Below are 14,867 nucleotides of genomic sequence, written 5' to 3' on the forward strand. Positions count from 1 at the left end.
AATTTTTGTTTTATATAACTTATTATATGGCGTTAAAGAAAATCTGTTTGGTAAAAAAAAAGATCTTCCTTAATGATTATATTTAATAAATCTGTTTTTTTGCAATTCTAGGGTGGTACCATCATTGGATCAGCTCGTTGCAAGGATTTTCGTGAGAGGGAAGGACGACTGAAGGCGACCAGAAATTTAATCAACAAAGGCATAACAAACCTAGTCGTCATCGGTGGAGATGGCTCTCTTACTGGTGCCAATTTATTTAGACAAGAATGGTCCTCACTTGTTGACGAGCTGGCTGAAAAGGGTAAAATCCATGGAAATATGTAGCTATTCGCGAGAATATAATAAAACCACTTAGCCGGGTAAACTTGTAGTTTATTTACACGCATCCAAGTTGGAACTGTGTCTACTGATTGCTTGCTTAATTCAAGCAATCCCTTCTCAGTTCTTGCAAGAAAAGCAAGAGATGTGTCATCAGCAAACATCAGTACTGTCACTTCCTGTAGGTCATGGAATAATTCACTGAAATTGTTTTTAATATTTGACATTGATTGACTTACTTCATTTACAGAAATCATAGGCAGCGCGCTACTGCTGCCTAAGTAAAGAACGATGTGGGCACAATGTGTTTTTTTTTTTCTCCATACCCGGGCCTTTCGTATCGAAGGAGTTGTCGTAGAAAGTTCGAATAGGGCTCATTAGATTGCAAATTGGTGAGGCTAGTGTCATTTTTTCTAGTCGAAAGTGATTGGAGGGCAACTAGCCGCCACCCCACGCCCATCAGTCCCCAAACACATCCAATCAGAATTTTGAGATAGCCATTTTGTTCAGCGTAGATGATTTCCAGATAGAAAATATCTTTTTGAGGAGGACACTCCCCCACAATCCTCGAGGCACGGGTTTTAAGTTATGCCCTGGAGTCATATAAGGTTTTTATAGAAGGCGCTGTCATAGAAACTTCAAAAAAGGCTCATTCAATTGGAAATTCAAAGAGCTATTGCCCTTTATAATAGTCGAAAGGGATTGGAGGGCACCTATCCCCCCCCACGCCCATAATTTCTCAAAAGTCATCCAATAAAAATTTTGAGATAGCCATTTTGTTCAGCGTAGTTCCCCACAACCCTCAGGGTAAGGGTTTTAAGTTATGCCCTGGGGGCATATAAGGTTTTTATAGAAGGCGTTAGTCGTAGTAACTTCAAAAAAGGCTCATTCGATTGGAAATTCAAAGGGCTAGTGCCCGTTTTATTAGTCGAAAGTGATCGAAGGGCAACTAGCCCCCCCCCCCCACGCCAATCATTCCCCCAAACACATCCAATAAAAATTTTGAGATAGCCATTTTGTTCAGCGTAGTTGATTTCCAGATAGAAAATATGTTTTTGAGGAGGACACTCCCCTACAACCCTCGGGGCAAGGGTTTTAAGTTATGCCCTGGGGGTATATAAGGTTTTTATAGAAGGTGTTGTCGTAGAAACTGCAAGAAAGGCTCATTCGATTGGAAATTCAAAGGGCTAATGCCCTTTTTAATAGTCGAAAGTGATTGGAGGGCAGCTAGCCCCCCCCCCTCCACGCCCACCTTTTCCCCAAACACATCCAATCAAAATTTTGAGATAGCCATTTTGTTCAGTTTAGTTGATTTCCCGATAGAAAATATGGTTTTTAGAAGGACAGTCCCCTATAACCCTCAGGGTAAGGGTTTTAAGTTATGCCCTGGGGGTATATAAGGTTTTTATGGAAGGTGTTGTCACAGAAACTTCAAAAAAGGCACATTTGATTGGAAATTCAAAGGGCTAGTGCCCTATCTAATAGTTGAAAGTGATTGGACGGTAACTAACCCCCCTCTCACGCCCACCTTTTCCCCAAACACATCCATTCAAACTTTTGAAATAGCCATTTTTTTCAACGTAGTAGAAAGTTCTGGAAATTAGGTCTGTGAGGATGACAACCCCCCCCCCCCCCTCAGCCCTCAGGACAAGGATTGTAAGTTATGCCCTGGGGGCGTATACAGTTTTTATAGAAAGCGTTGTCGTAGAAACTTAAAAAAGGGCTCATTCGATTTGAAATTGAAATGTCTTGAGCCCTTTTTAATATTCGAAAGTAATTGGAAGGCAACTAACAGCCCTTCAACGCCCACCATTTCCCAAAACACATCCAATCAAAATTTTTAAATAGCCATTTAGTTCCACACAGTTAAATTTCGGGAAATTATACCATTGAGCTGGACACTCCCCTCGCAGTCTTCAGAGCAAGGATTATAAGTTATGCCCTGGGGGCATATAAGGTTTTTATTGAAATGTTTGTAGTAGAAACTTGAAAAAGGGCTCATTCGATTGGAAATGCAAAGGGCTAGTGCCCTTATTAATATGTCGAAAGTGATTTGAGGGCAACCAAAGCCCCCCTCTCGCCCACCTTTTCCTGAAACACATCCAATCAAAATTTTTAATACCCATTTTGTTCAGTGTTGTGGATTTTCAGATGGGAATTATGTTTTTAAGGAGGACCCTCCCCCAGAGTCCTCAGGGCAAGGGTTGTAAGTTTTGCCCTGGGGGCATATATGGGACATATTTTTACTAAACGCGTCGTCGTAGAAACTTCAAAAAGGGCTCAGTCAATTGGAAATTGAGATGGCTAGTGTCCTTTTTAATAATAGAATGTGATTGAAGGGCAACTAAAACCGCTTCCACGATCACCATTTCGACGAACATATTCAGTCAAAATTTTTAGAGCAGTTTAAAGTTCAGGAAATTATACCTTTGAGCAGGACACTCCCCCCACAATCTTCAGGGCAAGGGTTATAAGTAATGCCCTGGGGGTATATAAGGTTTTTATTGAAATCTTGTTCGTAGAAGCTTGAAAAAGGGCTCATTCGATTGGATGTTCAAAGACCTAGTGCCCTTTTTAGTAGACGAAAGTGATTTGAGGGCCACTAACCCCCCTCTCACACCCACTTTTTCCCCACATATCCAATCAAAAATTTTAGATAGCCATTTTATTCAACGCAGTTGGAAGTTTTTGAAATTAGATCTTTAAGGATGACAACCTCTCCCCCCCCCCACAACCCTCAGGGCAAGGGTTTTAAGTTATGTCTTTGGAGCATGTAATGTTTCTATTGAAATTGATGTTGTAAAAACAACCATAAGCGCTCATTCAATCGAAAATTGAAAGGGCTAGTGTCCTTTTAATAGTCGAAAGTGATTGAAGGGCAAATAACCCCCCTTCCACGCCCACCATTTCCCCAAGCACATCCAATCAAAATTTTGAGATATCTATTTTGTTCAACGTAGTCGAAAGTTCTGGAAATTAGGTCTTTTAGGATGATAACCCCATCAGAGCTTTCAGTGCAGGGGTTGTAAATTGTACCCTGGGGGCATGTAAGGTTAATATAGAAAGGTGTTTTAGAAATTTCAAAAGGGGCTCATTTGATTGGAAATTGAAATTGCCCTTTTTAATAGTCGAAAGTGAGTGGAAAGTAATTACCCCCCCCCCCTCTTACGCCCTCCATTTCCCCAAACACATTCAATCAAAGTTTAGAGATAGCCATTTTGTTTAACGTAGTTGAAAGTTCTGGAAATTATTTATTTAAGTATTTTAAGGTTTTATAAAAACTTCAAAAGGGGTACATCCAACTGAAAATTTACAGGACTAGTGACCTTTTTAATAGTTTAAATTGATCTGACGACAATTATCCCCCCTCTGACGCCCATCATTTGCTCGAACCCGTTTAAAAAAAGTGTTCAGATATTAGGTTTGTTCAACGCAGTAGAGTTCTGGAAAATAGGGCTTTGAGGATGACAACCCCCCCCCCAGCCCTCGGGGCGTGGTTTTTAAGTTATACCCTGGGGACATATAAGGTTTTTATTGAAAGCGTTGTCGTAGAAACTTCAAAAGGGCTCATTTGATTGGAAATTGAAAGGGCTACTGCCTTTTTTAATAGTTGAAAGTGATTGGAGAAAGACTTAACGCCCCTCTCACGCCCACTATTTTCCCAGGCACATCCAATCAAAATTTTGAGATAGCCATTTTGTTTAACGTAGTTGAAAGTTCTGGAAATTAGGTCTTAGAGGATGACAACCAGCCTCATAGCCCTTAGGATAAGAGTTTTAATTTATGCCCTGGGGGCATATAAGGTGTTTATAGGAAGTGTTGTCGTAGAAACTCAAAAAAGGCTCATTTGATTGGAAATCGAAAGGCCTAGTGCCCTTTTTAATAGTCGAAAGTGATTGGAAGGCTTGACATTTTTATATTTTCTTTTTATTAAGGTAAACTTATATTTTTTCAGTAAAGTGCAAATTATGTTCTGGCCTTGGGAAGGCATAGAGGTTTTGAGCCCAACTTGTGTTAATTTCTGCTCGTTTTGAGTTTGACTCGGTTATTTATTCTAATTTCTGTTCGTTTTGAGTTTCATTTATTTATCGATGCTGATTTGTGGTAGTTTCACGCTTGGTAGATTACTTGATTTGATATTTGCTAATTTTTTGTTTAATGGAGTTCTTTACTTTTCTTTGAAAAACTTATTTTGTGGAAAAAGAATTTTTTAATTAATTAAGAATAATAACGGTCCAAGAACAGAGCTTTGTGGAACTCTACATGTAATTAGAAAACTTAACGAACGCTTTGAGTCAATCTGAACATACCGTAGCCGTCCTGCTAAGAGTGTTAACGCAGAAAGTTTGGCCCAGGGCCTCTTATGCCATAAAACTCACACTTTAGAAGCAGCAGACCATGATCTACTGTGTCAAAAGCCTTAACTATGTTTAAAAGTATTGCTAAAACCCTGTATCTTTCATCCAGCGCTTGATTGACTACGCTGCTTAAATAGACAACACTTGTTCTGTTGTGTAACCATGTCAAATTCCGAATTGGGTAGGATTTAACACATTACGACGCTCTAAATATGCATAAAGACGGGCAGCAAAGCACTTATCTAAAACACGTGATAGCACAGGAAGAATAGAAATCAGCCTATAATTTCCTATCTTATTTGTATCACCCCCTTATGAACAAGAGTCACACGAGCTACTTTAAAACATGACGGGAAGAAATCTTCTTTTAATGTACAATTTATTATGGACGGAAGTGGCTTCTGGATTGGTGGTGGAATAAATTTAACCACTCTTAACGATATGACATCGCTACCAGAGGCATTACTTTTCATTTCATAGATAACCCGCTTCATCTCACTTAATGATACAGGTGCTAAATACATTGAAACTTCAGATTCGAAATGACCAAAGTAATCGAAAATACTTGGATCATGTAACATCGGACAGATTCTTTCAGTAACACGCTTTCCTACCACTGAGAAGTAGTTTCCAAACATCTCCGAGACGCCATCAGTATTTCTTGGCATTTCGCCTTCTTGGTTTACAATTTCAAATGGGATCGTTTTCACTGGCTGCTGAAGCACTTTCTTAATCATGCGCCTCGTTTTTGCCGGACATCGCAATACTTCCTCAAGCTTCCTCGAGTAAAATTCTCTTTGCTTTTATTAATAATTAATTTAAAAAACTTTTTCTACAAAATAAGTTTTTCAAAGAAAAGTAAAGAACTCCATTAAACAAAAAAGAGCAAAAATCAAATCAAATAATCTACCAAGCGTGAAACTACCACAAATCAGCATCGATAAATAAATGAAACCCAAAACGAACAGAAATTACAATAAATAAATTTGCACTTTACTGACAAAAATATTAATGTTTTTACTTTTATAACTTTAATAAATCAAATAATATTATCCTTTTGATTACTAAATATCAGTATATGTATATTAAACTGACAATGCAAATTCATTTGTATTTTTTTCAGTAAAGTGCAAATTTTTGTTCTGGCCTTGGGAAGGCATAGGGGTTTTGAGCCCAACTTACGCTAATTTCTGATCGTTTTGAGTTTAACTCGGTTATTTATTGTAATTTCTGTTCGTTTTGGGTTTCATTTATTTATCGATGCCGATTTGTGGTAGTTTCATGCTTGGTAGATTATTTGATTTTATTTTTGCTCATTTTTTGTTTAGAGTTCTTGACTTTTCTTTGAAAAACTTATTTTGTGGAAGAAGTTTCTTTTAATTAATTTCTGTTCGTTTTATATTGACATAGTCTTTTCACGGAAAAATAAAATAATGCTTTAAATATTTTCGTTTTTTTTAAGACTTTATAGTTTGGCCTGCTATTTTTATGCTGGAGAAAAATTTTCAGCAATTTTTAACAACATACACCCTTTTAAAAATCTGGACACAAATAGTAGGAATTTTTTGATTTAGTTTCATACCTCCTCTAGTTGACCTGAAATGGAAAACTTGATACCATTCGCAAAAAAACTGTTAACTTTCTTTGATAGCTTGGATACACTTACGCTATTTTGATTTAGTTAAATTTTAATAGCAGAAGTAGCCCCGAAAGTTCAAACATAATACCCGCAGTCGTCCTTGGGACACTGTTGAGATGCCTTATTGGGAATTACCATTAGCACAGTGTATTTTGATTTCATCTTAAGGCAATATTTAGTTTTTAAACATAATGGGCAAATGGAAGGTTGGGCATGGGAGGGAGATTAGTTGCCCTCCAATCACTTTCGACTATTAAAAAGGGCATCATCCCTTTCTTTTTTCAATCGAATGAGCCCTTCTTGAAGTTCTCACGACAGCTCCTTCGATACGAAGTGCCCTGGTCTACATAATAACAACAACAAAAATAATACTTTATACCCACATCGATCTTTACTATAAAAATGTCAAGCCTTCCAATACCTATCGACAATTAGAAATGGCACTAGACCTTTCAATTTCTAATCGAACTTGCCCTATTTGAAACAGCACCTCTTTCTATAACACCTTATATGCCCCCGGGCACAAATTACAAACCTTACCCTAAGGACTGTTAGGGTGGTTGTCATCCTCTAAGACATAATTTCCAGAACTTTCAACTACGTTAAACAAAATGGCTATCTAAAAATCTTGATTTGATTCGTTTGGGGAAATGGTGGGCGTGAGAGGGGCGGTAGTCGCTCTCCAATCTCTTTCAACTATTAAAAATGGAACTAGCCCTTTCAATTACCAATCAAATGAGCCCTTTTGAAGTTTCTACGACAACACTTTCAATAAAAATCTTATATGCCCCCAGGGCATAACTTACAACCCTTGCCCTGGGGGCTGGTCGGGGGTCATTCTCAAAGACCTAATTTCCAGAACTTTCTACTACGTTGAACAAAATGGCCATCTGAAAATTTTGATTGGATCTGTTTGGAGAAATGGGGGGCGTGAGAAGTTTTACGACAACTCTATCTATAAAAACCTTATATGCCCCCAGGGTAGAACTTACAACCTGTGCCCTGGGGGTTCTTGGGGGTTTGTCATCTTCAAGTAAATAAGTACCTGAACTCTCAACTACGTTGAAAAAAATGGCCATCTCTAAACGTTAACTGTATATGTTGGGGGACATGGTGGGCATGAGAGAGGGGTTATCTGCTCTTCACCCACTTTCTACTATTAAAAAGGGCAATTTCAATTTCCAAAAAAATGAGCCCCTTTTGAAATTTCCACAACAACTTTCTATATAAACCTTATATGCCCCAAGGGTATAACTTACAACCCTTGCACTGAAGGCTCTGAGGGGGTTATCATCCTAAAAGACCTAATTTCAAGAACTTTCAACTACGTTGAAAAAAATGGATATCTCAAAATTTTGATTGGATGTGTTTGGGAAAATGGCAGGTGTGAGAGGGGCGTCAGTCGCTCTCCAATCACTTTCAACCATTAAAAAGGCCCTAGCCCTTTCAATTTCCAATTGAATGAGCCCTTTTGAAGTTTCTACGACAACACTTTCAACAAAAACCTTATATGCCCCCAGGGCATAACTTACAACCCATGCCCTGAGGGCTGTGGGGGGGGGGGGCGTGGTTGTCATCCTTAAATATCTAATTTCTAAAACTTTCAACTACGTTGAATAAGATGGCTATCTAAAAATTTTGATTGGATGTGTTTGGGGAAAAGGTGGGCATGAGAGGGGGGTCACTTTCGACTATTAAAAAGGGCAATAGCCCTTTGAATTTCCAACCGAATGAGCCCTTTTTCAAGTTTCTACGATAAGGCTTACAATAAAAACCTTGTATGCCCCCAGGGCATAACTTATAACCCTTTACCTGAAGACTGTGGGCGGAGTGTCCTGCTCAAAGATATAATTTCCTAAACTTTGAATTGCGTAAAACAAAATGGCTATCTAAAAATTTTTATTGGATGTGTTTGGGGTTATGTTGGGCGTGGAAGGGGTGTTAGTTGCCTTCCAATCACTTTTAACTATTAAAAAGGGCACTTGCCATTTCAATATCCAATTGAATGAGCCCTTTTCCCCAGGGCATAACTGACAATCCTTGCCCTGAGGGCTGTGTGGGGGGGGGGGTTGTCATCCTCAAATACCTAATTTCCAGAACTTAAAACTATGTTGAAAAAAATGGCTATCTCAAAATTTTGATTAGATTTGTTTGGGAAAAAGGTGGGCGTGAGAGAGGGGTTAGTTGACCTCCATTCACATTCGACTACTAAAAAGGGCACTAGCCCTTTGAATTTCCAATAGAATGAGCATTTTTTGAAGTTTCTACGACAACGCCTTCTATAAAAAACCTTATATGCCCCCAGGGCATAACTTTCAACCCTTGCCCTGGGGGCTCTGGGAGAGTGACCTCCTCAAAAACATAATTTCTATCTGGAAATCAACTACGCTGAACAAAATGGCTATCTCAAAATTTTGATTGGATGTGTTTCGGGAAATGGTGGGCGTGGAAGGGGTATTGGTCGCCTTCCAATCACTTTTGACTATTAAAAAAAGCACAAGCCACTCCAATTTCCAATTGAATGAGCCCTTTTTGAAGTTTCTACGGCAACTTCTTCGATACGAAGTGCCCTGCTCTAAAGGAAAAAATTAATGAATAATACATTGTGCCAACATCGTTCTTATATGCCCCCAGGGCATAACTTAAAACCCTTGTCCTGAGGGTTGTGAGGGAGTGTCCTCCTCAAAAACAGGTTTTCTATCTGGAAATCAACTACCCTGAACAAAAAAAAAATTTGATTGGTTGTGTTTGGGGGAATGATGGGCGTGGGGGGGGGGGGTCTAGTTGCCCTCCAATCACTTTTGACTATTAGAAAGGGCACTAGCCACTCCAATTTCCAATCGAATAAGCCCTTTTCGAAGTTTCAACGACAACTCCTTCGATACGAAGTGCCCTGGTATGGAAAAAAAAACACAAAAAAACAAAATAAATAATACATTGTGCCAACATAGTTCTTTACTTAGGCAGTGCGATTGCGCTGCCTATGATTGATTCAGAGCACTGCGGTAATTTTTATATATTCTATCATTTAAATCAAACCTATGATTGATCTTTTTTTTTGTAAAGTTGGTCTCTAATACGCATCAATTTTAGGATCTGTGTACCCATGTTTTCTTTGGTGTTCTCTGACGCCGTCCTTTTTGTTTTGACTATGCTTTTCTAATTCACTTCGGATAATCTAGTAAAACAAATTAAACCTCTCTTCATTATTTGATGCAATTCATAAAATATTATACCAATTCATTCGCGATAACACATTCTTGTAAGACAAGGGAATTGTTTTGTTTACATATTGCCAAGAAAACTTATTCTTTAACATACAACTATTTCATAGAGGAATAGTGTGTCTAGAAAACTCACCAAAACGGTCAGAAGTTTCACTAACAACAACACGGGGGAATCAGGGTTAACATTAGAGAATATATTATCAATACATGTCGCGGATGTATCCGTGACTCTCGTAGGTATGTTGATTGATGGAAGTAATCCCAAATGATATGAAAATATTCTGTAGGCGGCTACTATTTGCATTTATTTCAGTCAGGTCAACGTTTAGATGACAAAGAAACACGGGAGATTCACAGGTAACTTCTCAAGCTGCTCTTCCAAAAGACCAAAGAATTCGTTATATGAGGAAGCCGGTGGGCGGTACAGAATGATTGAATAGCAAGAATAAACACCTAAACGAAGATGAAGTACAAGTGATTCAAACACCATCTCCCTATACACAGTTGAATTGCTCAATTAGTCACTCTAGTATCCGAACTAATATATACGGCAAGGCCCCCATGTCGACGCAATTGCCTATTTTGTGTTTAAAAATTATATCTCTCTAGACCAAGCAACTATGTACTATAATTATTAAGCAATGTCTCATTATAGCTATCACCTGAAAAACAGAAATATCATTTAAATCTTCAATAAGTCTATAACTTGAATTTAGCCTTCGTCAATTTAGATGAAATATATTGAAAAATTTCCTGGTTTATGGCATATCGGACCAATCTCACATAATAAAACATATTTCGAATCTTCAAGTTGCAAGCGAATATCGCACCCGAGGTCCGAAATTTAACTCGAAATATCATTATATCTACACGCAAAATCTATCTTATTACTCTCTAATTCCTTTAATTTCTGATGTGCTGAAGGAGATGCAAATATACTATCCAAAACTAAAAGCTACAAACCCTATCTTATGGTGACGCCATTTTTGGCGCAAATAAACACTGAGATAAAATACACTCATCAATTGTTTAACTACTTTATGAACTGAGAAAAAGAAACTCAAACTTAACTTCGCCATTCTTAATAGAACAATACTTTGCTTGTGGTTTAATGGCTTAGCGCACGTGACTATTCTAACAATGCAACATCTTCTGTATCCCTTTCACTTCCTTAAGGTAAACAAATATTTCCAGCAAATTAACAAATTCTCCCAATACAAATAAATAATTGAGAACGGGGAACAAGATTCTTCTATAAAAAAAAAATAATTTTTTCTTTAATAACACACGAGACAAGAGGGGATGGACATCATAAAAAGGTAAAAAAGAAGAAGAAAAAAGAGAAAACAAAGACTAATCGCAATTCATTAATTTTCATAGGCTACATAAAAAATAATAACTTACTCATGTTGATTCATGTCCATTAAACGTAAATTAAAAAGTGAATAGCCCCATACGTCTGCCCGTACGCCATTTGCTACATAATACAAAACTGCTGATGAAAAATGCAGAAAACCTAAATAGCCACGTAGGAAAAGCAAATTATTGTAAAGGTTCCTGGTATTCTTTGGCTGCTGACCAGTAATGGGTTGGCTAACCTGTGGCCAGATAGACTTATTTTGACATGTTCAATCCAGACAAATTACTTAGAAAACCATTAAATGGACTTAAAAAATCATAAAATTTATAACTTAGTTATCTTTTTAAGCAATGAATGAATGCTTCTCCTCAACAAAGGTGGTAGAACATCTGATATGGCCTAGAGCTGGCACCTAATGGTTCCTACTTCCCTCATGCTTACCACAAACTGTATCTTATAAATTCCTATTCTTATAGAGTAAGGCGGAAAGGTGATGGAATTTTCTTAAATCTTCCTCTACTTTTTAAAGGAGTAATCTATAGGTCTCAAGTAGTTTCGAACGGAACATTAGGGAGCTGTGAGTTTAACTTAACCCGCATGAATTGAAGTAATCATTGAAAGAGTAACTTATTATCTTCCAAAATTCAAACCATACTAAGGAACGACGTTAAAAGTTAAAACGAACAGAAATTATTCCGTATATGAAAGGGGCTGTTCCCTCCTCACCGCCTCGCTCTTTACGCTAAAGTTTGACTTTCTCACAACTCTATTTTTTTAAACAATAAAAACTTTAGCGTAAAGAGCGAGGCGTTGAGGAGGGGACAGCCCCTTTCATATACGGAATAATTTCTGTTCGTTTTAAGTTTTAACGTCGTTCCTTACTTTCAGTTAAAAAAAACTTGTTTTTTTTATTTAATTTTTGAACGTTTTTGAATTAAAGCAGGTTTTGATTTTGGCTCACCATACATGAATAATTAAAACAAAATTTGCATATTAATTTTACTTTTATTTTGGTTAAATGGATTTCTTGAAACTTGTTTAACTTTATTTACGAACGTTTTTATTAGTAATAAATATACGTAACTTACGAATTAACTTACGTAACGAACTTCTATATTCATAGATTTTTACTGTTCCTTACTTTCAGTTAAACAAAACTTGTTTTTTTTATTTTAAATGAAACGAAACAAAATTAAAATGCAAAAACACAAACTATGACTGAAAATCATTATTGAAATTTATGCACTTAATTTGGAGCAGTGTCCAAAGATGTGAATAAAAAACCCAATATTTAGAAAGACATTCAAAGCTACTTATTGCTTTGAAGTAAAACTGTGTCGTCATTTGAATGATGGGAGGAGGTTGGAAGGTTTAGATGGGAGGAGGTCATATTGATGGATTTAAGGGAAATTGGAACTTCTGGGTAGGGTGCAAAGAGGGAGACTTTAAATTGGTTGGGAGGGAGGTGGAGCGTGGGTAGTTGTGTTCACCTCAGGTGGCTTGGTACTGCTTGGAGTTGTTGTTGTTAGTAGTAGTAGAATATGAATGGTACATACCTTCTCTAAAACAACAGCAATCTTTTTTCTAGGAGTAATAACAGCAGAAGAAAAAACTAAATACTCTAATTTGTATATCGTTGGAATGGTAGGCTCCATTGACAACGACTTTTGTGGAACCGACATGACTATAGGAACAGATTCGGCTCTTCATCGTATCATTGAATCGATTGATGCAATCGCTGCCACTGCCTACTCTCACCAAAGGACTTTCATTATGGAAGTAATGGGAAGACACTGTGGGTAAGTCTTTCTTCAGTAATATTTTCTTCAGGGGTAATAAAATGGAAAAAAGATGTTCCTAGTCTAAAACACGAGGGATGAAACCCAGACAAAAAAGAAGAAAAACTGGGTGTTACTTGGCGTTTGATGTTCGGAAACTGAGTTTTTGGGCACAAAATGTCTCAATTTTCTATTAGGCCGATGAAATTTGGTAAACGATTCCTTTAGAGGATATTGAAGGACTTTCCGATCTGTTGTGGGTGTTATGAAATACAAGTTGTTACAGTACTTTAAAGTCATATATTTGTATAACACCTAAGAGTTATAATGGGTACTGGAAGATTTTCTGAGTTAAATGATTGGGTTGACGAGAATCAGTTAAGAATGAGTACTTCAGAACTAAAAAATGGTATAAGGTTTGTCAAATTGAAAGACAAAAGGTAAATTTAAATATAAGATACTAAGGTAATTAACAGATACATCGGTTTTTTCTGGACGAGTTTTGGATACAGAAACAAATCTTGTATGGTTTTTCATGAGGTATTACTTAGACCTAGGTCTTTCCACGCCAGCTGGCGCACGATGCGACAACATTATCAATCCGCTATGACGTCTCTAATCCTGCATATCTAAGGTCTTTCATTGACAACCTGAACATACTGACTGGCTCCTCTTTGTTTGAGTATTTTTAGGAATGACAAGGCTTTTGTATTTTGTATTTGAGTATTTTTAGGAATGACAACCTGGACATACTGACTGGCTCCTCTTTGTTTGAGTATTTTTAGGAATGACAAGGCTTTTGTATTTTGTATTTGAGTATTTTTAGGAATGACAACCTGGACATACTGACTGGCTCCTCTTTGTTTGAGTATTTTTAGGAATGACAAGGCTTTTGGCTTTGATTCTTCTTTTTTCAAGTTATGTCATAACTGCCTTCCTTTTCTGTCTTCTACTAAAGCAAAAGCCGTACTTTTAAGCAAAAAAGACGTGAGCTGTCTTCTTTCAGAAGAAGTGATCCATTTGTTAACAATAATAACGATGTGTTGCGGTTTAATTGATATAGTGACGGCATGATTATCCATTTGAACTTTTTTGTATCTTTAAGTTGACAGATTTGCCTCAACGTAATGTTATAAAATATGCTCCGTCTGAGCAGCTTTCTTCTACTCCAAATTTATTAACTAATAACCAAATTAATTAACCAATTTATTGATTAACAAATTTATTATTATTATTATTAATTAATTGGTTTTAATTATTAATATATTTATCATTATTAATTTAGTTATTGCAGCTTTTTTCTTCTTGTGGATTGGATTTCTACTACTTCCGCATAAAGCGTAGCTTTTATGTTTCAAAACGCTGACATTTTGTTATTCTAAACGCTCGTAGATAATTCTATTTTCAGATATTTTTCATAATTCTATTTCTATTTTTTATTCTATTTCATATAATTCTATTTTTAGAATTTTTTCATCCATTTATAACTGTTTTCAGTCGTCTTCGTTTAAATTTGATTGTTTTTCTATTTCAGCGAAAAAAATTTATTTTCGAAAAATGGCTATCACAAATCCAAAAGGGCTGAATTCGCACTCCAGAGTCAATAAACACACTAAGAAGTAAATATAGTAAGATTGATAAAAAAAACTTTTCAAGACGGTAAAAAAAAAAAAAAATGTCATAAGGATTGCACGATAAGTTAAAGTTTTCTGCCTTGTGATAATAATAAACAAATATATGTAATTGTAAAATAATATTTTGTAGGCTTGTATTTGGATATTCATGTGACTGTGATTTAGGTGAAAAAGTTGTAAACCATCACTCATATATCCAGTGTCTGCCTAATATATATGTAAATTCAAAGGGGAAAACGTGGATCAGGCATGGTCAACAGGTCGTTTATGATAATCTACTACAAGTTCTCTAAACGCTTAAAGTAGACACGATGGTTTGCAAAGCAACACTCCAAATTGAAGCCGTTCTTTTAGATTAGCTTTTCACTGGTAAAAATGTTGTTGAACTTTCAGTTTTTATAGGATGTAATTAATAATTTTTTTTCATGTTTTGAGATGGTGGATATTGCATGTTTGCTGTCTAATTTTGGTCAGTAGATTTTCAGTTTTATTTGGTAATTAATTTAAAAAAAAGCTATTCTACAAAAAGATATTTTTCAAAGAAAATTAAAGA

The 14,867-nt window shown here is 36.6% G+C and overlaps 1 protein-coding gene across 5 annotated transcripts in view; it reads left to right on the forward strand.

Moving 5' to 3' along the window:
- The window catches only part of Pfk (ATP-dependent 6-phosphofructokinase), a 119,929-nt gene that overhangs the window by 17,745 nt on the left and 87,317 nt on the right, over positions 1–14,867 (forward strand). For all 5 annotated transcript variants that reach the window (XM_089107064.1, XM_089107067.1, XM_089107066.1 and 2 more), the window contains exons 3-4: positions 112–301; positions 12,491–12,701. In XM_089107064.1, coding sequence (XP_088963190.1) covers positions 112–301; positions 12,491–12,701 — 401 coding nt within the window. The remainder of the gene's footprint in view (positions 1–111; positions 302–12,490; positions 12,702–14,867) is intronic.

The sequence above is a fragment of the Artemia sp. Qi Xiang Cuo genome, chromosome 21 (genome assembly GCF_049724085.1).
Source record: "Artemia sp. Qi Xiang Cuo chromosome 21, ASM4972408v1, whole genome shotgun sequence".
Lineage (NCBI taxonomy): Eukaryota > Metazoa > Arthropoda > Branchiopoda > Anostraca > Artemiidae > Artemia > Artemia sp. Qi Xiang Cuo.